The sequence below is a fragment of the Electrona antarctica genome, assembly GCF_951216825.1.
Source record: "Electrona antarctica genome assembly, chromosome: 4".
Classification (NCBI taxonomy): domain Eukaryota; kingdom Metazoa; phylum Chordata; class Actinopteri; order Myctophiformes; family Myctophidae; genus Electrona; species Electrona antarctica.
In genome coordinates this window covers 12,524,171-12,548,885 of record NC_136809.1, presented here as the reverse complement: position 1 = coordinate 12,548,885, position 24,715 = coordinate 12,524,171, and the positions used below count along the sequence as shown (strand labels likewise).

General features: G+C 38.0%; 1 protein-coding gene across 1 annotated transcript in view; it reads left to right on the top strand.

Moving 5' to 3' along the window:
• LOC306921147 (uncharacterized protein) overlaps positions 1 to 24,715 on the top strand; it is a gene marked incomplete at both ends in the record, with an annotated part of 34,357 nt that overhangs the window by 6,424 nt on the left and 3,218 nt on the right. Inside the window, one exon of the mRNA XM_079498258.1 lies at positions 24,022 to 24,093. Within this exon, the coding sequence (XP_079354384.1) occupies positions 24,022 to 24,093 (72 nt within the window). The remainder of the gene's footprint in view (positions 1 to 24,021; positions 24,094 to 24,715) is intronic.

The window sequence follows — 24,715 nt, the reverse complement described above, 5'->3', positions numbered from 1 at the left end:
TGGAACATGACTATAGGTGGTGAGTATCAAATCTGTTCTACTTCATGTACGCCAATGTTTTTTCAGATTTCAGATTCATACATAACCCCAAATGTTAGATTTTACCTAAATCCCACCAATTATTTTTTAAGGTTATGAGGATAACAAATCGTCTCTTGTACTGATGTTTTAGTCTGCATTGTGAATACATTATGAGGTCCTTGAGGGGTTCCAGGGGGTCCCCAGCTAAATGATTTATAGTTAGGAACCAAATGGACCCTAACTGGTCTGTACCTCTGAGAGTATAACACATTGAACCAAAATGGACCCTTAAAGGTCTGTAACTCTGAGAGTATAACACATGGAACCAAATGGACCCTTACAGGTTTGTAACTCTGAGAGTGTACAAATGGAACCAAATGGACCCTTATGGGAATAATTAGATTACTTGACATAATATCAATATCATTGAGTTCAATTATTGAGATAACAGATTAATTTAAAATGTGCGATTTCATGCCACAATTAACTATTTGTAAATGATGAGTCATATTTCTGTATGTGAAGTATATTTTTTCTAATTATGAATGTGTTTTGTCTTTTCATGAATTATGAACATGAATGGAACATGACTACAGCATGTGAGTATCAAATCTATTCTACATGTACTCCAATGTTTTTTCAGATTTCAGATTCATACATAACCCCAAATGTTAGATTTTCACTAAATCCCACCAATTATTTTTAAGGTTATGAGGATAACAAATCATCTCATGTACTGATGTTTTAGTCTGCAGTTTGAATACAATATGAGGTCCTTGAGGGGTTCCAGGGGGTCCCCAGCTAAATGATTGATAGTTAGGAACCAAATGGACCCTAACTGGTCTGTAAATCTGAGAGTGTAACAAATGGAACCAAATGGACCCTTACAGGTCTGTTTTGATTGATTGATTGAAGAATTTATTAACAGTTTGCAGAATTACAGTACATTTCAAGCACAAACTCAATACAAAGGCTGTTAACTGTGAGTGGACGACCCAATTAAGCATTACACTTGTTTCCAATAGGGTCCACCATGTTCAAATCATCAAAACATTTAGAGACGTACAAATAGACACTTCTATAGACAGAACAGGAATTCATCATAAAGGAGGTAAAAAGGGAAAAGAAATATATACAGTGAGGGGAAAAAGGGGGGGGCGGGGGGGGGGGGGGATTCAGATTTTACGGGGGCCAGTTTCGAATTGCAGCCATCCGTAGGTGCCCTTTGAGAGCGGTTTTGAAGGAGTCAAGGGATTTGCATGTCTTAATGACAGTTGGTAGGGCGTTCCACATTTTGGTGGCATAGGAGCGAAAAGAATTTAGTCCCTTGTTTGTGCCGAATCTGGGTTGTACATGGTTCGTTGCACTCCCTCTGGTGTTGTGGGTGTGGACTTCGTTAACATTAAGGAAGTATCTAGACAGGTACATGGGTATCTTGGTGGTGTATCGAATCTTGTGGACCAGACCCATTGCAAGATGCTGTACTCTGTCGTCGACCCTAAGCCATTCCAGCCTGTCGAAGTGGGCAGGGGTGAGGTGGGTTCGGGGGGCTAGATCAAGTAGGAGCCTGACCAGTTTGTTTTGGGAAGTCTGGAGCCTGGTTTTAAGGGCCTTTGAGGTGCTGTGGTACCAGGAGGTGCATGCATAGTCAAAGAAACCCTGTCCAAGGGCTCCTGTTAAGGTCTTCAAGGTGTTTTTGTTGACCAGTGAGGAGATCCTGTAGAGGAATCTTGTTCTATGGTTGACTTTTTTGATTACGTTGGTGGCCATTTTATCACCGGAAAGATTAGCCTCCAGGATGGAACCTAGGTAGGTAATTTCATCTTTACGTGTGATAACATTGTCACCCACTCTAACCAAGAAGCCATTTGCCTTGCTGAGATTACTAATAGAGCCAAAGAGAATGGATTCAGTTTTTCCCAGGTGTAAAGATAGTTTGTTATCAGCGAGCCAGGTGCAGATTCTACCGAGTTCAGAGCTGAGGGCATTTTCAACCTGCAGTTTGTCCCTGTCCGAGACCAGCAGTGCTGAGTCATCTGCGAACAGGAACAAGTTGCAGTCACAAGCTGAAGTCATGTCGTTTACATATATTAGGAACAGTAGAGGCCCTAGTATGCTTCCTTGTGGAACGCCACAGCTCACTGGGAGGGGGGGGACAGTGTTCCGTTCACTTCCACCATCTGTTCTCTCCCCTCCAGGTAGGATTGCATCCAGCTCACTGATGTGCTATCGAAACCAATTGCTTTTAGCTTGTTAACCAGTATGGAGTGGTTCACGGTGTCAAAAGCCTTTTGGAGGTCCAGCATGACCATGCCGCAGTATTTGCCAGCGTCCACCTCTTGTTTGATGTGGTCGCTCAAATAGAGAGGGCATGTGTCAGTGGAGTGGGATGTTCTGAAGCCAGATTGGAACTCGTACAATAATTTATTAGTGGCAAGATACTTTTCAACCTGTTCATAGACTATTTTTTCCATCACTTTCGAGATGGAACTAAGAATAGAAATAGGGCGGTAGTTGCCGGGGTCTAATTTACTCCCTTTCTTGTGCAAGGGGGTTACTTTGGCCAGTTTGAAATCTTGGGGGACCTGTCCCTGTTTGATGGAGAGGTTTACTATGTGGGTGATGATTGGAGCTATAGAGATGGCTGAGTCTCTGAGAAATTTGGAGGGAATGTTGTCATGGCCTGTGGCCTTGTGGGGTTGGAGGGCACTCAGTTTCTTAATTACCTCATCAGTTGTTACCATAACTAGTTTAAAATCGTCTTTACAAACACCTAGGTTTCTGTAGAAGGTTGTAATGTGCTCTACACCAAAGAGCCCAGAGTGGGAGGGCAGTTTGTTAACCAGAGTTGTTGCTATGTTTGTAAAGAAGATATTCAAGTAGTTGGCCACATCAAGGTTGTCAGTGATGAGAGTGTTGTCCGATTTGATGTTTATGTTTGAAAATCTGGTTTTTAGTTTCTGACCATAGCTTAGTTGATTGTTTAGTAGCTTCCAGAGCTCATGAGGATTGTTTTTGTTTTCCTGAGCTTTATCATTAATTAAGTTACTTTTAGCTGATTTGGTCATGGCAGTTACATTGTTTCGTAGCTTGATTCGTTGGGTATTTAGGTTGTTCAAACGAGCTTGGCGAACACTGTCGAAGCGCTTGGCTAGCTTTGACTTGCATTTTAGAAATTCAGAGCATTTTTTGTGTCTGGCTTTCATTGCAGCCAGTATGTCCGAATTCATCCATGGTTCCGAGCGGGTTTTGCCCCTGGTGGTTCTCAAAGGAGCCATGTTGTTCAGTATTGATGTAAATTTGGTTTTGAAGCCAAGCCAAGCTTCTTCGACAAGTGTGCTTTTAAGCTCATCGGACCAATCCAGACTCTCCAATACTTGGTTAAAAACCTCACTAGAGTAGGTTTTGAGGTCCCTTGATATGACTGTTTTGTGGCAGCCGGTCTTAAGTTTTTGTATTTTGCGGGTACAGAATATCATAAAATGATCACTAAGCCCACATACAATAACCCCTTTCTTGGAGATTCTGGATTTGTCCGAGGACAGAATGAGATCAATGACAGTTTGAGTAGAATCACACACTCTAGTGGGTTGGGTAATTAGCTGACTGACACTATGTAGATCACAGAACTTACTGAATGACTTAAACACAGGTGCTTCCTTACGTTGCATGTCTGTATTGTAGTCGCCAATCAGGATTTTCTCTACACATTCATCCTCAGATAAGCACCCCTCAAGTATATCATAGAACCCATGTTGGTCAGGCGGTCTGTAGACGGTGCCCACTAATACCGATTTAGCCTTTTTGAAAATTAATTCAACCCACACAGTTTCAATTTCATCATGCTGTAAGTCAGTACGAGTAACATATTCAGTGTCTTTGTGAATATAAATACACACGCCACCACCATGCCTGTTTCTGTCGTTTCTGATCAAAGAATAGTTCTCTATTTCAACTTCTGGGTCTTTGGTTGACTCATCAAGTTTAGTTTCAGAGAAGCTAATGATGTTCGCCTTACCGCATTGAAACATATGCCTGATTTCAGCCATTTTGGGTCCAAGGCTGTTGACGTTCAGGTGAAAGATATGAAGTCCGTTGGCTCTGACTATGGTGCTTATTTCCTCCGTGGTGAAGTAGGGGAGCGGAGGGCCATTGTTGATGTCTGTAGAAGCCGCGGGTTGCCGTGGGGGGAGGGTGGGGGGTGCGTGGGGGTCGTCGTGGGGTGGCGGGAGTGGGGGATGGGGTCCCTCGTCCAGGTTTGTTGAGGGCTCTGGTGGGGTTGATTGAGCCATGGTGTCGACTGGAGAAATAGCAGGTAAAGTATCACGGTGTAACTCTGAGAATTTACAAATGGAACCAAATGGACCCTTACGGGTCTGTAACTTTGAGAGTGTAGAAAATATGGAACCAAATGGACCCTTACGGGTGTAACTGTGTGTGTACACACGGAACCAAATGGACCCTTACAGGTCTGTAACTCTGAGAGTGTACAAATGGAACCAAATGGACCCTTATGGGAATAATTAGATTACTTGACATAATATCAATATCATTGAGTTAAATTATTGAGATAACAGATTCATTTAAAATGTGCGATTTCATGCCACAATTAACTATTTGTAAATGATGAGTCATATTTCTGTATGTGAAGTATATTTTTTCTAATTATGAATGTGTTTTGTCTTTTCATGAATTATGAACATGAATGGAACATGACTATAGGGCGTGAGTATCAAATCTATTCTACTTCATGTACTCCAATGTTTTTTCAGATTTCAGATTCATACATAACCCCAAATGTTAGATTTTCACTAAATCCCACCAATTATTTTTAAGGTTATGAGGATAACAAATCATCTCTTGTACTGATGTTTTAGTCTGCAGTTTGAATACAATATGAGGTCCTTGAGGGGTTCTAGGGGGTCCCCAGCTACATGATTGATAGTTAGGAACCAAATGGACCCTAACTGGTCTGTAAATCTGAGAGTGTAACAAATGGAACCAAATGGACCCTTACAGGTCTGTAACTGTGAGAATTTACAAATGGAACCAAATGGCCCCTTAGGGGTCTGTAACTTTGAGAGTGTAGAAAATATGGAACCAAATGGACCCTTACGGGTGTAACTGTGAGTGTACACACGGAACCAAATGGACCCTAACTGGTCTGTACCTCTGAGAGTGTACACATGGAACCAAATGGACCCTTACGGGAATAATTAGATTACTTTGCCATAATATCAATATCATTGAGTTATTGAGATAAATCTTAGAGTATAACACATTGAACCAAAATGGACACTTAAAGGTCTGTAATTCTGAGAGTATAACACATGGAACCAAAATGGACCCTTAAAGGTCTGTAACTCTGAGAGTATAACACATGGAACCAAATGGACCCTTACAGGTCTGTAACTCTGAGAGTGTACAAATGGAACCAAATGGACCCTTATGGGAATAATTAGATTACTTGACATAATATCAATATCATTGAGTTCAATTATTGAGATAACAGATTAATTTAAAATGTGCGATTTCATGCCACAATTAACTATTTGTAAATGATGAGTCATATTTCTGTATGTGAAGTATATTTTTTCTAATTATGAATGTGTTTTGTCTTTTCATGAATTATGAACATGAATGGAACATGACTATAGATGGTGAGTATCAAATCTATTCTACTTCATGTACTCCAATGTTTTTTCAGATTTCAGATTCATACATAACCCCAAATGTCAGATTTTCACTAAATCCCACTGAGTACCACAGACGAAAAACAGTCTAAGTCCAAATTTCATTCTGACCCCTCCACGAAAAGGCCTCGTTGTCCTGACCCCTTATCTATAATTTATACATTATGGATAAATAGTGTGGACTTAGACTGTTTTTCGTCTGTGGCATTCAATATTTTTAAGGTTATGAGGATAACAAATCATCTCTTGTACTGATGTTTTAGTCTGCAGTTTGAATACAATATGAGGTCCTTGAGGGGTTCCAGGGGGTCCCCAGCTAAATGATTGATAGTTAGTAACCAAATGGACCCGAACTGGTCTGTAACTCTGAGAGTGTAACAAATGGAACCAAATGGACCCTTTACGGGTCTGTAACTCTGAGAATTTACAAATGGAACCAAATGGACCCTTACAGGTCTGTAACTTTGAGAGTGTAGAAAATATGGAACCAAATGGACCCTTTACGGGTGTAACTGTGTGTACACACGGAACCAAATGGACCCTTACAGGTCTGTAACTCTGATAGTGTACAAATGGAACCAAATGGACCCTTATGGGAATAATTAGATTACTTGACATAATATCAATATCATTGAGTTAAATTATTGAGATAACAGATTAATTTAAAATGTGCGATTTCATGCCACAATTAACTATTTGTAAATGATGAGTCATATTTCTGTATGTGAAGTATATTTTTTCTAATTATGAATGTGTTTTGTCTTTTCATGAATTATGAACATGAATGGAACATGACTATAGGGCGTGAGTATCAAATCTATTCTACTTCATGTACTCCAATGTTTTTTCAGATTGCAGATTCATACATAACCCCAAATGTCAGATTTTCACTAAATCCCACTGAGTACCACAGACGAAAAACAGTCTAAGTCCAAATTTCATTCTGACCCCTCCACGAAAAGGCCTCGTTGTCCTGACCCCTTATCTATAATTTATACATTATGGATAAATAGTGTGGACTTAGACTGTTTTTCGTCTGTGGCATTCAATATTTTTAAGGTTATGAGGATAACAAATCATCTCTTGTACTGATCTTTTAGTCTGCAGTTTGAATACAATATGAGGTCCTTGAGGGGTTCTAGGGGGTCCCCAGGTACATGATTGATAGTTAGGAACCAAATGGACCCTAACTGGTCTGTAAATCTGAGAGTGTAACAAATGGAACCAAATGGACCCTTACAGGTCTGTAACTGTGAGAATTTACAAATGGAACCAAATGGCCCCTTAGGGGTCTGTAACTTTGAGAGTGTAGAAAATATGGAACCAAATGGACCCTTACGGGTGTAACTGTGAGTACACACGGAACCAAATGGACCCTAACTGGTCTGTACCTCTGAGAGTGTACACATGGAACCAAATGGACCCTTACGGGAATAATTAGATTACTTTGCCATAATATCAATATCATTGAGTTATTGAGATAAATCTTAGAGTATAACACATTGAACCAAAATGGACCCTTAAAGGTCTGTAATTCTGAGAGTATAACACATGGAACCAAAATGGACCCTTAAAGGTCTGTAACTCTGAGAGTATAACACATGGAACCAAATGGACCCTTACAGGTCTGTAACTCTGAGAGTGTACAAATGGAACCAAATGGACCCTTATGGGAATAATTAGATTACTTGACATAATATCAATATCATTGAGTTCAATTATTGAGATAACAGATTAATTTAAAATGTGCGATTTCATGCCACAATTAACTATTTGTAAATGATGAGTCATATTTCTGTATGTGAAGTATATTTTTTCTAATTATGAATGTGTTTTGTCTTTTCATGAATTATGAACATGAATGGAACATGACTATAGATGGTGAGTATCAAATCTATTCTACTTCATGTACTCCAATGTTTTTTCAGATTTCAGATTCATACATAACCCCAAATGTCAGATTTTCACTAAATCCCACTGAGTACCACAGACGAAAAACAGTCTAAGTCCAAATTTCATTCTGACCCCTCCACGAAAAGGCCTCGTTGTCCTGACCCCTTATCTATAATTTATACATTATGGATAAATAGTGTGGACTTAGACTGTTTTTCGTCTGTGGCATTCATTATTTTTAAGGTTATGAGGATAACAAATCATCTCTTGTACTGATGTTTTAGTCTGCAGTTTGAATACAATATGAGGTCCTTGAGGGGTTCCAGGGGGTCCCCAGCTAAATGATTGATAGTTAGTAACCAAATGGACCCGAACTGGTCTGTAACTCTGAGAGTGTAACAAATGGAACCAAATGGACCCTTTACGGGTCTGTAACTCTGAGAATTTACAAATGGAACCAAATGGACCCTTACAGGTCTGTAACTTTGAGAGTGTAGAAAATATGGAACCAAATGGACCCTTACGGATGTAACTGTGTGTGTACACACGGAACCTACCTATGTTGAATACACTTATTGTAAGTCGCTTTGGATAAAAGCGTCTGCTAAATGACTGTAATGTAATGTAATGTAACCAAATGGACCCTTACAGGTCTGTAACTCTGAGAGTGTACAAATGGAACCATATGGACCCTTATGGGAATAATTAGATTACTTGACATAATATCAATATCATTGAGTTAAATTATTGAGATAACAGATTAATTTAAAATGTGCGATTTCATGCCACAATTAACTATTTGTAAATGATGAGTCATATTTCTGTATGTGAAGTATATTTTTTCTAATTATGAATGTGTTTTGTCTTTTCATGAATTATGAACATGAATGGAACATGACTATAGGGTGTGAGTATCAAATCTATTCTACTTCATGTACTCCAATGTTTTTTCAGATTGCAGATTCATACATAACCCCAAATGTCAGATTTTCACTAAATCCCACTGAGTACCACAGACGAAAAACAGTCTAAGTCCAAATTTCATTCTGACCCCTCCACGAAAAGGCCTCGTTGTCCTGACCCCTTATCTATAATTTATACATTATGGATAAATAGTGTGGACTTAGACTGTTTTTCGTCTGTGGCATTCAATATTTTTAAGGTTATGAGGATAACAAATCATCTCTTGTACTGATGTTTTAGTCTGCAGTTTGAATACAATATGAGGTCCTTGAGGGGTTCCAGGGGGTCCCCAGCTAAATGATTGATAGTTAGTAACCAAATGGTCCCGAACTGGTCTGTAAATCTGAGAGTATAACACATTGAACCAAAATGGACCCTTAAAGGTCTGTAACTCTGAGAGTATAACACATGGAACCAAATGGACCCTAACTGGTCTGTAACTCTGAGAGTGTAACAAATGGAACCAAATGGACCCTTTACGGGTCTGTAACTCTGAGAATTTACACATGGAACCAAATGGACCCTTACAGGTCTGTAACTCTGAGAGTGTAACAAATGGAACCAAATGGACCCTTACGGGTCTGTAACTCTGAGAATTTACACATGGAACCAAATGGACCCTTACAGGTCTGTAACTCTGAGAGTGTACAAATGGAACCAAATGGACCCTTACGGGAATAATTAGATTACGTGACCATAATATCAATATCATTGAGTTCAATTATTGAGATAATAGATTCATTTAAAATGTGTGATTTCATGCCACAATTAACTATTTGTAAATGATGACTCATATTTCTGTATGTGAAGTGTAATTTTTCTAATTATTAATGTGCTTTGTTTTTTCATGAATTATGAACATCAATGGAACATGACTATAGATGGTGAGTATCAAATCTATTCTACTTCATGTACTCCAATGTTTTTTCAGATTTCAGATTCATACATAACCCCAAATGTTAGATTTTCACTGAATCCCACCAATTATTTTTAAGGTTATGAGGATAACAAATCATCTCTTGTACTGATGTTTTAGTCTGCAGTTTGAATACAATATGAGGTCCTTGAGGGGTTCCAGGGGGTCCCCAGCTAAATGATTGATAGTTAGTAACCAAATGGACCCGAACTGGTCTGTAAATCTGAGAGTATAACACATTGAACCAAAATGGACCCTTAAAGGTCTGTAACTCTGAGAGTATAACACATGGAACCAAATGGACCCTAACTGGTCTGTAACTCTGAGAGTGTAACAAATGGAACCAAATGGACCCTTTACGGGTCTGTAACTCTGAGAATTTACAAATGGAACCAAATGGACCCTTACAGGTCTGTAACTTTGAGAGTGTAGAAAATATGGAACCAAATGGACCCTTACGGGTGTAACTGTGTGTGCACACACGGAACCAAATGGACCCTTACAGGTCTGTAACTCTGAGAGTGTACAAATGGAACCAAATGGACCCTTATGGGAATAATTAGATTACTTGACATAATATCAATATCATTGAGTTAAATTATTGAGATAACAGATTCATTTAAAATGTGCGATTTCATGCCACAATAACTATTTGTAAATGATGAGTCATATTTCTGTATGTGAAGTATATTTTTTCTAATTATGAATGTGTTTTGTCTTTTCATGAATTATGAACATGAATGGAACATGACTACAGATTGTGAGTATCAAATCTATTCTACTTCATGTACTCCAATGTTTTTTCAGATTTCAGATTCATACATAACCCCAAATGTTAGATTTTCACTAAATCCCACCAATTATTTTTAAGGTTATGAGGATAACAAATCATCTCTTGTACTGATGTTTTAGTCTGCAGTTTGAATACAATATGAGGTCCTTGAGGGTTCCAGGGGGTCCCCAGCTAAATGATTGATAGTTAGGAACCAAATGGACCCTAACTGGTCTGTAAATCTGAGAGTGTAACAAATGGAACCAAATGGACCCTTACAGGTGTGTAACTCTGAGAATTTACAAATGGAACCAAATGGACCCTTACGGGTCTGTAACTTTGAGAGTGTAGAAAATATGGAACCAAATGGACCCTTATGGGTGTAACTGTGTGTGTACACACGGAACCAAATGGACCCTTACAGGTCTGTAACTCTGAGAGTGTACAAATGGAACCAAATGGACCCTTATGGGAATAATTAGATTACTTGACATAATATCAATATCATTGAGTTAAATTATTGAGATAACAGATTCATTTAAAATGTGCGATTTCATGCCACAATTAACTATTTGTAAATGATGAGTCATATTTCTGTATGTGAAGTATATTTTTTCTAATTATGAATGTGTTTTGTCTTTTCATGAATTATGAACATGAATGGAACATGACTATAGGGCGTGAGTATCAAATCTATTCTACTTCATGTACTCCAATGTTTTTTCAGATTTCAGATTCATACATAACCCCAAATGTTAGATTTTCACTAAATCCCACCAATTATTTTTAAGGTTATGAGGATAACAAATCATCTCTTGTACTGATGTTTTATTCTGCAGTTTGAATACAATATGAGGTCCTTGAGGGGTTCTAGGGGGTCCCCAGCTACATGATTGATAGTTAGGAACCAAATGGACCCTAACTGGTCTGTAAATCTGAGAGTGTAACAAATGGAACCAAATGGACCCTTACAGGTCTGTAACTGTGAGAATTTACAAATGGAACCAAATGATCCCTTAGGGGTCTGTAACTTTGAGAGTGTAGAAAATATGGAACCAAATGGACCCTTACGGGTGTAACTGTGAGTGTACACACGGAACCAAATGGACCCTAACTGGTCTGTACCTCTGAGAGTGTACACATGGAACCAAATGGACCCTTATGGGAATAATTAGATTACTTTGCCATAATATCAATATCATTGAGTTATTGAGATAAATCTTAGAGTATAACACATTGAACCAAAATGGACACTTAAAGGTCTGTAATTCTGAGAGTATAACACATGGAACCAAAATGGACCCTTAAAGGTCTGTAACTCTGAGAGTATAACACATGGAACCAAATGGACCCTTACAGGTCTGTAACTCTGAGAGTGTACAAATGGAACCAAATGGACCCTTATGGGAATAATTAGATTACTTGACATAATATCAATATCATTGAGTTCAATTATTGAGATAAAAGATTAATTTAAAATGTGCGATTTCATGCCACAATTAACTATTTGTAAATGATGAGTCATATTTCTGTATGTGAAGTATATTTTTTCTAATTATGAATGTGTTTTGTCTTTTCATGAATTATGAACATGAATGGAACATGACTATAGATGGTGAGTATCAAATCTATTCTACTTCATGTACTCCAATGTTTTTTCAGATTTCAGATTCATACATAACCCCAAATGTCAGATTTTCACTAAATCCCACTGAGTACCACAGACGAAAAACAGTCTAAGTCCAAATTTCATTCTGACCCCTCCACGAAAAGGCCTCGTTGTCCTGACCCCTTATCTATAATTTATACATTATGGATAAATAGTGTGGACTTAGACTGTTTTTCGTCTGTGGCATTCAATATTTTTAAGGTTATGAGGATAACAAATCATCTCTTGTACTGATGTTTTAGTCTGCAGTTTGAATACAATATGAGGTCCTTGAGGGGTTCTAGGGGGTCCCCAGCTACATGATTGATAGTTAGGAACCAAATGGACCCTAACTGGTCTGTAAATCTGAGAGTGTAACAAATGGAACCAAATGGACCCTTACAGGTCTGTAACTGTGAGAATTTACAAATGGAACCAAATGGCCCCTTAGGGGTCTGTAACTTTGAGAGTGTAGAAAATATGGAACCAAATGGACCCTTACGGGTGTAACTGTGAGTGTACACACGGAACCAAATGGACCCTAACTGGTCTGTACCTCTGAGAGTGTACACATGGAACCAAATGGACCCTTACGGGAATAATAAGATTACTTTGCCATAATATCAATATCATTGAGTTATTGAGATAAATCTTAGAGTATAACACATTGAACCAAAATGGACCCTTAAAGGTCTGTAATTCTGAGAGTATAACACATGGAACCAAAATGGACCCTTAAAGGTCTGTAACTCTGAGAGTATAACACATGGAACCAAATGGACCCTTACAGGTCTGTAACTCTGAGAGTGTACAAATGGAACCAAATGGACCCTTATGGGAATAATTAGATTACTTGACATAATATCAATATCATTGAGTTCAATTATTGAGATAACAGATTAATTTAAAATGTGCGATTTCATGCCACAATTAACTATTTGTAAATGATGAGTCATATTTCTGTATGTGAAGTATATTTTTTCTAATTATGAATGTGTTTTGTCTTTTCATGAATTATGAACATGAATGGAACATGACTATAGATGGTGAGTATCAAATCTATTCTACTTCATGTACTCCAATGTTTTTTCAGATTTCAGATTCATACATAACCCCAATTGTCAGATTTTCACTAAATCCCACTGAGTACCACAGACGAAAAACAGTCTAAGTCCAAATTTCATTCTGACCCCTCCACGAAAAGGCCTCGTTGTCCTGACCCCTTATCTATAATTTATACATTATGGATAAATAGTGTGGACTTAGACTGTTTTTCGTCTGTGGCATTCATTATTTTTAAGGTTATGAGGATAACAAATCATCTCTTGTACTGATGTTTTAGTCTGCAGTTTGAATACAATATGAGGTCCTTGAGGGGTTCCAGGGGGTTCCCAGCTAAATGATTGATAGTTAGTAACCAAATGGACCCGAACTGGTCTGTAACTCTGAGAGTGTAACAAATGGAACCACATGGACCCTTTACGGGTCTGTAACTCTGAGAATTTACAAATGGAACCAAATGGACCCTTACAGGTCTGTAACTTTGAGAGTGTAGAAAATATGGAACCAAATGGACCCTTACGGGTGTAACTGTGTGTGTACACACGGAACCAAATGGACCCTTACAGGTCTGTAACTCTGAGAGTGTACAAATGGAACCAAATGGACCCTTATGGGAATAATTAGATTACTTGACATAATATCAATATCATTGAGTTAAATTATTGAGATAACAGATTAATTTAAAATGTGCGATTTCATGCCACAATTAACTATTTGTAAATGATGAGTCATATTTCTGTATGTGAAGTATATTTTTTCTAATTATGAATGTGTTTTGTCTTTTCATGAATTATGAACATGAATGGAACATGACTATAGGGCGTGAGTATCAAATCTATTCTACTTCATGTACTCCAATGTTTTTTCAGATTGCAGATTCATACATAACCCCAAATGTCAGATTTTCACTAAATCCCACTGAGTACCACAGACGAAAAACAGTCTAAGTCCAAATTTCATTCTGACCCCTCCACGAAAAGGCCTCGTTGTCCTGACCCCTTATCTATAATTTATACATTATGGATAAATAGTGTGGACTTAGACTGTTTTTCGTCTGTGGCATTCAATATTTTTAAGATTATGAGGATAACAAATCATCTCTTGTACTGATGTTTTAGTCTGCAGTTTGAATACAATATGAGGTCCTTGAGGGGTTCCAGGGGGTCCCCAGCTAAATGATTGATAGTTAGTAACCAAATGGTCCCGAACTGGTCTGTAAATCTGAGAGTATAACACATTGAACCAAAATGGACCCTTAAAGGTCTGTAACTCTGAGAGTATAACACATGGAACCAAATGGACCCTAACTGGTCTGTAACTCTGAGAGTGTAACAAATGGAACCAAATGGACCCTTTACGAGTCTGTAACTCTGAGAATTTACACATGGAACCAAATGGACCCTTACAGGTCTGTAACTCTGAGAGTGTAACAAATGGAACCAAATGGACCCTTACGGGTCTGTAACTCTGAGAATTTACACATGGAACCAAATGGACCCTTACAGGTCTGTAACTCTTGAGAGTGTACAAATGGAACCAAATGGACCCTTACGGGAATAATTAGATTACGTGACCATAATATCAATATCATTGAGTTCAATTATTGAGATAATAGATTCATTTAAAATGTGTGATTTCATGCCACAATTAACTATTTGTAAATGATGACTCATATTTCTGTATGTGAAGTGTAATTTTTCTAATTATTAATGTGCTTTGTTTTTTCATGAATTATGAACATGAATGGAACATGACTACAGAATGTGAGTATCAAATCTATTCTACTTCATGTACTCCAATGTTTTTTCAGATTTCAGATTCATACATAACCCCAAATGTTAGATTTTCACTGAATCCCACCAATTATTTTTAAGGTTATGAGGATAACAAATCATCTCTTGTACTGATGTTTTAGTCTGCAGTTTGAATACAATATGAGGTCCTTGAGGGGTTCCAGGGGGTCCCCAGCTAAATGATTGATAGTTAGTAACCAAATGGACCCGAACTGGTCTGTAAATCTGAGAGTATAACACATTGAACCAAAATGGACCCTTAAAGGTCTGTAACTCTGAGAGTATAACACATGGAACCAAATGGACCCTAACTGGTCTGTAACTCTGAGAGTGTAACAAATGGAACCAAATGGACCCTTTACGGGTCTGTAACTCTGAGAATTTACAAATGGAACCAAATGGACCCTTACAGGTCTGTAACTTTGAGAGTGTAGAAAATATGGAACCAAATGGACCCTTACGGGTGTAACTGTGTGTGTACACACGGAACCAAATGGACCCTTACAGGTCTGTAACTCTGAGAGTGTACAAATGGAACCAAATGGACCCTTATGGGAATAATTAGATTACTTGACATAATATCAATATCATTGAGTTAAATTATTGAGATAACAGATTCATTTAAAATGTGCGATTTCATGCCACAATAACTATTTGTAAATGATGAGTCATATTTCTGTATGTGAAGTATATTTTTTCTAATTATGAATGTGTTTTGTCTTTTCATGAATTATGAACATGAATGGAACATGACTACAGATTGTGAGTATCAAATCTATTCTACTTCATGTACTCCAATGTTTTTTCAGATTTCAGATTCATACATAACCCCAAATGTTAGATTTTCACTAAATCCCACCAATTATTTTTAAGGTTATGAGGATAACAAATCATCTCTTGTACTGATGTTTTAGTCTGCAGTTTGAATACAATATGAGGTCCTTGAGGGGTTCCAGGGGGTCCCCAGCTAAATGATTGATAGTTAGGAACCAAATGGACCCTAACTGGTCTGTAAATCTGAGAGTGTAACAAATGGAACCAAATGGACCCTTACAGGTCTGTAACTCTGAGAATTTACAAATGGAACCAAATGGACCCTTACGGGTCTGTAACTTTGAGAGTGTAGAAAATATGGAACCAAATGGACCCTTACGGGTGTAACTGTGTGTGTACACACGGAACCAAATGGACCCTTACAGGTCTGTAACTCTGAGAGTGTACAAATGGAACCAAATGGACCCTTATGGGAATAATTAGATTACTTGACATAATATCAATATCATTGAGTTAAATTATTGAGATAACAGATTAATTTAAAATGTGCGATTTCATGCCACAATTAACTATTTGTAAATGACTAGAATTTCGCACGCCTTCGGCCCGCTCATCCCAGAGTTGCGTTGCCCCGCGTTGCGATACAGAAGTCCACAGATACAGAAGTGCACAGTGACACGCGTTGTATGCAGCTGTTTTGTGTTGCAGCGCGCGTGTAGTGTTGTTGTTCTTATCCATATATCCATATGCGCCTATATATATTTTTTTTAATTGAATTTAAATACTTTACTTATAAAAAAAACCTGGCAACCCGCACCCCGCGGTCATTTTCCGCTAACGTGAGCGGTGCTCCCTAGCCTGCTGGAGGGGTTCACATCATCCCATGCACCCTCGAGAGGAAAAAGAAGGAAAATAAATGCAGCCTTGAGCCTACCTACCAATGTGGTCTTGTGGAGCTTGATCACCTCCTCCTCCTCCTCCTTTCCCCAAATTGCCAATCCCAATAAATCCAAAAGTAGCCTAGTGTGAATACTTCCACAGCCTAATTACTAAAGGAGAAACTATCAGTCTTCTCCGAAATGTGTCAATGTTTGTCAACTCAGCACGTGTTGACAACGCATTGTAAACAGAAGCAATGTGTGTGTCACACCAAAAGTGGTGACCTATAGAATCCTGTACATAGAAGCATCACGCAATCGTCACCCCTACACAGCTGTCATGAATTAATGGTCTTGACTTGATTGCCTATGCGTGCAAGTTATATAGGGTGAAAACCGTGAAATGCACAGGCTCATCTTACATCGCTGCTGGCTGCCACTGCAGGCAACATGCAAATTTCCCAGAAAGTTTCAGGGCACACTACTTTGTCTAACAATGTGGATTATAGTTTGCTCACTTTTCTGCGGGTGAATTTGAGGAAAAAGGTAAGGACTGGAAAGCTGTGTCTTTCTCTATCCCTTTCTCTCTGTCTCCCTCCCTGTGTGGGTCACGTGGTGGGCTTGGAGCAAATGGGAGAGGGAATGTAGTGTTGCCAGGTCCGCGTATTGTAAGCGAGTGGTAGTGTGTGTAAGTAGCGTGTTGAATGGCATTTTTTCTGTGCTTGTTTTCATAGACGTGGCAACAAATTAGGCGGGGGTGTCGGTGCTTGTGGCGTGTTTGTGTTTATTATTGATATTGATATTGTTTGTGAGTCTGGACGGGAGCCGGCTTTAGTGGCAGTGCAATGACAATTTTTACGCGGGTGGTGTTGAGTGTGGGCGTGCGGCGCGACATGAGGAGATAGCCGTGGAGCGACGCGGAGGGTAAGTCTGTGACGTCTTAGTGTGTTGTTGCAGTGTGTGTTGCTCCTGCTTCGGCGTCGGTACCCAGCGTGTCAGTGACGTAGTAGCTGGTGGCTTTGGGTATTGGGTTGCGTACATGTTTTCAATTGTATAATAGATGAGTCATATTTCTGTATGTGAAGTATATTTTTTCTAATTATGAATGTGTTTTGTCTTTTCATGAATTATGAACATGAATGGAACATGACTATAGGGCGTGAGTATCAAATCTATTCTACTTCATGTACTCCAATGTTTTTTCAGATTTCAGATTCATACATAACCCCAAATGTTAGATTTTCACTAAATCCCACCAATTATTTTTAAGGTTATGAGGATAACAAATCATCTCTTGTACTGATGTTTTATTCTGCAGTTTGAATACAATACGAGGTCCTTGAGGGGTTCTAGGGGGTCCCCAGCTACATGATTGATAGTTAGGAACCAAATGGACCCTAACTGGTCTGTAAATCTGAGAGTGTAACAAATGGAACCAAATGGACCCTTACAGGTCTGTAACTGTGAGAGTGTAGAAAATATGGAACCAAATGGACCCTTACGGGTGTAACTGTGAGTGTACACATGGAACCAAATGGACCCTAACTGGTCTGTACCTCTGAGAGTGTACACATGGAACCAAATGGACCCTTACAGGAATAATTAGATTACTTTGCCATAATATCAATATCATTGAGTTATTGAGATAAATCTTAGAGTATAACACATTGAACCAAAATGGACACTTAAAGGTCTGTAATTCTGAGAGTATAACACATGGAACCAAAATGGACCCTTAAAGGTCTGTAACTCTGAGAGTATAACACATGGAACCAAATGGACCCTTACAGGTCTGTAACTCTGAGAGTGTACAAATGGAACCAAATGGACCCTTATGGGAATAATTAGATTACTTGACATAATATCAATATCATTGAGTTCAATTATTGAGATAACAGATTAATTTAAAATGTGCGATTTCATGCCACAATTAACTATTTGTAAATGATGAGTCATATTTCTGTATGTGAAGTATATTTTTTCTAATTATGAATGTGTTTTGTCTTTTCATGAATTATGAACATGAATGGAACATGACTATAGATGGTGAGTATCAAATCTATTCTACTTCATGTACTCCAATGTTTTTTTCAGATTTCAGATTCATACATAACCCCAAATGTCAGATTTTCACTAAATCCCACTGAGTACCACAGACGAAAAACAGTCTAAGTCCAAATTTCATTCTGACCCCTCCACGAAAAGGCCTCGTTGTCCTGACCCCTTATCTATAATTTATACATTATGGATAAATAGTGTGGACTTAGACTGTTTTTCGTCTGTGGCATTCAATATTTTTAAGGTTATGAGGATAACAAATCATCTCTTGTACTGATGTTTTATTCTGCAGTTTGAATACAATACGAGGTCCTTGAGGGGTTCTAGGGGGTCCCCAGCTACATGATTGATAGTTAGGAACCAAATGGACCCTAACTGGTCTGTAAATCTGAGAGTGTAACAAATGGAACCAAATGGACCCTTTACGGGTCTGTAACTCTGAGAATTTACAAATGGAACCAAATGGACCCTTACAGGTCTGTAACTTTGAGAGTGTAGAAAATATGGAACCAAATGGACCCTTACGGGTGTAACTGTGTGTGTACACATGGAACCAAATGGACCCTTACAGGTCTGTAACTCTGAGAGTGTACAAATGGAACCAAATGGACCCTTATGGGAATAATTAGATTACTTGACATAATATCAATATCATTGAGTTAAATTATTGAGATAACAGATTAATTTAAAATGTGCGATTTCATGCCACAATTAACTATTTGTAAATGATGAGTCATATTTCTGTATGTGAAGTATATTTTTTCTAATTATGAATGTGTTTTGTCTTTTCATGAATTATGAACATGAATGGAACATGACTATAGGGCGTGAGTATCAAATCTATTCTACTTCATGTACTCCAATGTTTTTTCAGATTGCAGATTCATACATAACCCCAAATGTCAGATTTTCACTAAATCCCATTGAGTACCACAGACGAAAAACAGTCTAAGTCCAAATTTCATTCTGACCCCTCCACGAAAAGGCCTCGTTGTCCTGACCCCTTATCTATAATTTATACATTATGGATAAATAGTGTGGACTTAGACTGTTTTTCGTCTGTGGCATTCAATATTTTTAAGGTTATGAGGATAACAAATCATCTCTTGTACTGATGTTTTAGTCTGCAGTTTGAATACAATATGAGGTCCTTGAGGGGTTCTAGGGGGTCCCCAGCTACATGATTGATAGTTAGGAACCAAATGGACCCTAACTGGTCTGTAAATCTGAGAGTGTAACAAATGGAACCAAATGGACCCTTACAGGTCTGTAACTGTGAGAATTTACAAATGGAACCAAATGGCCCCTTAGGGGTCTGTAACTTTGAGAGTGTAGAAAATATGGAACCAAATGGACCCTTACGGGTGTAACTGTGAGTGTACACACGGAACCAAATGGACCCTAACTGGTCTGTACCTCTGAGAGTGTACACATGGAACCAAATGGACCCTTACGGGAATAATTAGATTACTTTGCCATAATATCAATATCATTGAGTTATTGAGATAAATCTTAGAGTATAACACATTGAACCAAAATGGACCCTTAAAGGTCTGTAACTCTGAGAGTATAACACATGGAACCAAATGGACCCTTACAGGTCTGTAACTCTGAGAGTGTACAAATGGAACCAAATGGACCCTTATGGGAATAATTAGATTACTTGACATAATATCAATATCATTGAGTTCAATTATTGAGATGACAGATTAATTTAAAATGTGCGATTTCATGCCACAATTAACTATTTGTAAATGATGAGTCATATTTCTGTATGTGAAGTATATTTTTTCTAATTATGAATGTGTTTTGTCTTTTCATGAATTATGAACATGAATGGAACATGACTATAGATGGTGAGTATCAAATCTATTCTACTTCATGTACTCCAATGTTTTTTCAGGTTTCAGATTCATACATAACCCCAAATGTCAGATTTTCACTAAATCCCACTGAGTACCACAGACGAAAAACAGTCTAAGTCCAAATTTCATTCTGACCCCTCCACGAAAAGGCCTCGTTGTCCTGACCCCTTATCTATAATTTATACATTATGGATAAATAGTGTGGACTTAGACTGTTTTTCGTCTGTGGCATTCATTATTTTTAAGGTTATGAGGATAACAAATCATCTCTTGTACTGATGTTTTAGTCTGCAGTTTGAATACAATATGAGGTCCTTGAGGGGTTCCAGGGGGTCCCCAGCTAAATGATTGATAGTTAGTAACCAAATGGACCCGAACTGGTCTGTAACTCTGAGAGTGTAACAAATGGAACCAAATGGACCCTTTACGGGTCTGTAACTCTGAGAATGTACAAATGGAACCAAATGGACCCTTACAGGTCTGTAACTTTGAGAGTGTAGAAAATATGGAACCAAATGGACCCTTACGGGTGTAACTGTGTGTGTACACACGGAACCAAATGGACCCTTACAGGTCTGTAACTCTGAGAGTGTACAAATGGAACCAAATGGACCCTTATGGGAATAATTAGATTACTTGACATAATATCAATATCATTGAGTTAAATTATTGAGATAACAGATTAATTTAAAATGTGCGATTTCATGCCACAATTAACTATTTGTAAATGATGAGTCATATTTCTGTATGTGAAGTATATTTTTTCTAATTATGAATGTGTTTTGTCTTTTCATGAATTATGAACATGAATGGAACATGACTATAGGGCGTGAGTATCAAATCTATTCTACTTCATGTACTCCAATGTTTTTTCAGATTGCAGATTCATACATAACCCCAAATGTCAGATTTTCACTAAATCCCACTGAGTACCACAGACGAAAAACAGTCTAAGTCCAAATTTCATTCTGACCCCTCCACGAAAAGGCCTCGTTGTCCTGACCCCTTATCTATAATTTATACATTATGGATAAATAGTGTGGACTTAGACTGTTTTTCGTCTGTGGCATTCAATATTTTTAAGGTTATGAGGATAACAAATCATCTCTTGTACTGATGTTTTAGTCTGCAGTTTGAATACAATATGAGGTCCTTGAGGGGTTCCAGGGGGTCCCCAGCTAAATGATTGATAGTTAGTAACCAAATGGACCCGAACTGGTCTGTAAATCTGAGAGTATAACACATTGAACCAAAATGGACCCTTAAAGGTCTGTAACTCTGAGAGTATAACACATGGAACCAAATGGACCCTAACTGGTCTGTAACTCTGAGAGTGTAACAAATGGAACCAAATGGACCCTTTACGGGTCTGTAACTCTGAGAATTTACAAATGGACCCTTACAGGTCTGTAACTTTGAGAGTGTAGAAAATATGGAACCAAATGGACCCTTACGGGTGTAACTGTGTGTGTACACACGGAACCAAATGGACCCTTACAGGTCTGTAACTCTGAGAGTGTACAAATGGAACCAAATGGACCCTTACGGGAATAATTAGATTACGTGACCATAATATCAATATCATTGAGTTCAATTATTGAGATAATAGATTCATTTAAAATGTGTGATTTCATGCCACAATTAACTATTTGTAAATGATGACTCATATTTCTGTATGTGAAGTGTAATTTTTCTAATTATTAATGTGCTTTGTTTTTTCATGAATTATGAACATGAATGGAACATGACTACAGAATGTGAGTATCAAATCTATTCTACTTCATGTACTCCAATGTTTTTTCAGATTTCAGATTCATACATAACCCCAAATGTTAGATTTTCACTGAATCCCACCAATTATTTTTAAGGTTATGAGGATAACAAATCATCTCTTGTACTGATGTTTTAGTCTGCAGTTTGAATACAATATGAGGTCCTTGAGGGGTTCCAGGGGGTCCCCAGCTAAATGATTGATAGTTAGTAACCAAATGGACCCGAACTGGTCTGTAAATCTGAGAGTGTAACAAATGGAACCAAATGGACCCTTTACGGGTCTGTAACTCTGAGAATTTACAAATGGAACCAAATGGACCCTTACAGGTCTGTAACTTTGAGAGTGTAGAAAATATGGAACCAAATGGACCCTTACGGGTGTAACTGTGTGTGTACACACGGAACCAAATGGACCCTTACAGGTCTGTAACTCTGAGAGTGTACAAATGGAACCAAATGGACCCTTATGGGAATAATTAGATTACTTGACATAATATCAATATCATTGAGTTAAATTATTGAGATAACAGATTCATTTAAAATGTGCGATTTCATGCCACAATAACTATTTGTAAATGATGAGTCATATTTCTGTATGTGAAGTATATTTTTTCTAATTATGAATGTGTTTTGTCTTTTCATGAATTATGAACATGAATGGAACATGACTACAGATTGTGAGTATCAAATCTATTCTACTTTATGTACTCCAATGTTTTTTCAGATTTCAGATTCATACATAACCCCAAATGTTAGATTTTCACTAAATCCCACTAATTATTTTTAAGGTTATGAGGATAACAAATCATCTCTTGTACTGATGTTTTAGTCTGCAGTTTGAATACAATATGAGGTCCTTGAGGGGTTCCAGGGGGTCCCCAGCTACCCCTGGGGTCTGTAACTCTGAGAATTTACAATTGGAACCAATGGCCCCCGACCCTTACAGGTCTATAACTTTGAGAGGGTAGAAAATATGGATTTTTGAAAATGGCTGCCATTAAAAAATAAATCTAAATAGTACTACTGTATTCCTCATCCTTGAAAATGTAGGATTAGTCACCAGAATCAAGATCCTAGGTGGTGTAGAACTTGAGTTATTGGGAAATAACAGAAAGTTGGCGGCGTATCCATAATTTAACTAATAATAATACAAAGTTACAGCATTGCATAGAGATTTAAGTATCCATAATCTAATTAATAATAATACAATGTTACAGCATTGCATATAGAGATGAAGATTCCATAATCTAATTAATAATAATACAAAGTTACATCATTGCATAGAGATGCAACCATGAGATCACAGAAACTGAGATTGATTTTAGCTTTAAAATAGTCACATTATTACAAAGAGACCACACAGCAATCCTAGCGTTCAGTTGTAACGCACATTTACATTTTAAATTACTTGAATTAATATATATTATAATATTAACAAACTATCGTACTTATATTATAATTCACAATACGGTATCACGTCAAACAAATGCTTGTGGTTGAGCATTTGTGAGTGACATCATCATAATACACAGGAAGCAGAAATTCAGCTCAAATTTACATTTATATTAAAAATAAAAGGTTTATGATTATCTGATGTATTATATTCATTTAAAGCTGCGTGTTCTTCATCATGTATCCAAGACTTGAATGTGATTTAATATCAAATGCATTGTCCATTCAGTAGCCTATGACGTGTTAATCTGATGAAGAGTTGTTAAAACATCTTAACTGTCTTTATGGTTAAAGGTTATGATGAAGAGTTGTTGTTAAAACATCTTAACTGTCTTTATGCGGTTAAAGGTTATATGATGAAGAGTTGCTGTTAAAACATCTTAACTGTCTTTATGTGGTTAAAGGTTATATGATGAAGAGTTGTTGTTAAAACATCTTAACTGTCTTTATGTGGTTATAGTTACTGAAGAGGTCCTCAGAAAGCAGACACCAGAGCAGAGGGAAAGCAGAAAGGAATCAGCTCTTCAGCTTGGTAAGTATGAGAGATGATAGAATAGACGACATGAAAACTGTACGTTAACTTCGTAATGTGCATTCATCAATAAAAAAAAAATTGTGCATTTATATAGCGCCTTTATCCAAGGCGCTTTACATAGATTGTGCATTACATTCACCCATTCATACACCGATTGCGGCGGAAGCCATGCAAGGTACCAACCAGCACATCGGAAGCAATTTGGGGTTCAATGTCTTGCCCAAGGACACTTCGACATGTAGACAGGAGGAGCCGGGATTCGAACCGCCGACCCATGGATCATTGGATGACCTGCTCTACCTCCTGAGCCGGGCAGGCTCACGCGCCGTTATATTCATTTTTCGATGTGAATTTCACCCAGACTGGACTTGCTTCAGCAGCGGCAGCATGCTGCTGTCTGCTCCATAGTGACGTGACAATAACCCCCCCCCCCCCCCCCCCCCACACACACACACACAAGCACACTCAAATCTGGTAAAAACTATAAAGACTTTGAAACAACGTTTTACATTCTCTCTCTCGCTCCGCGCCTAAACTCTCGTCCTCTCTCTCTCTCTCCTAATTATTATGCAGCGCAACCTTATGAGCGCAACTCACACACACGCACACACACACACAC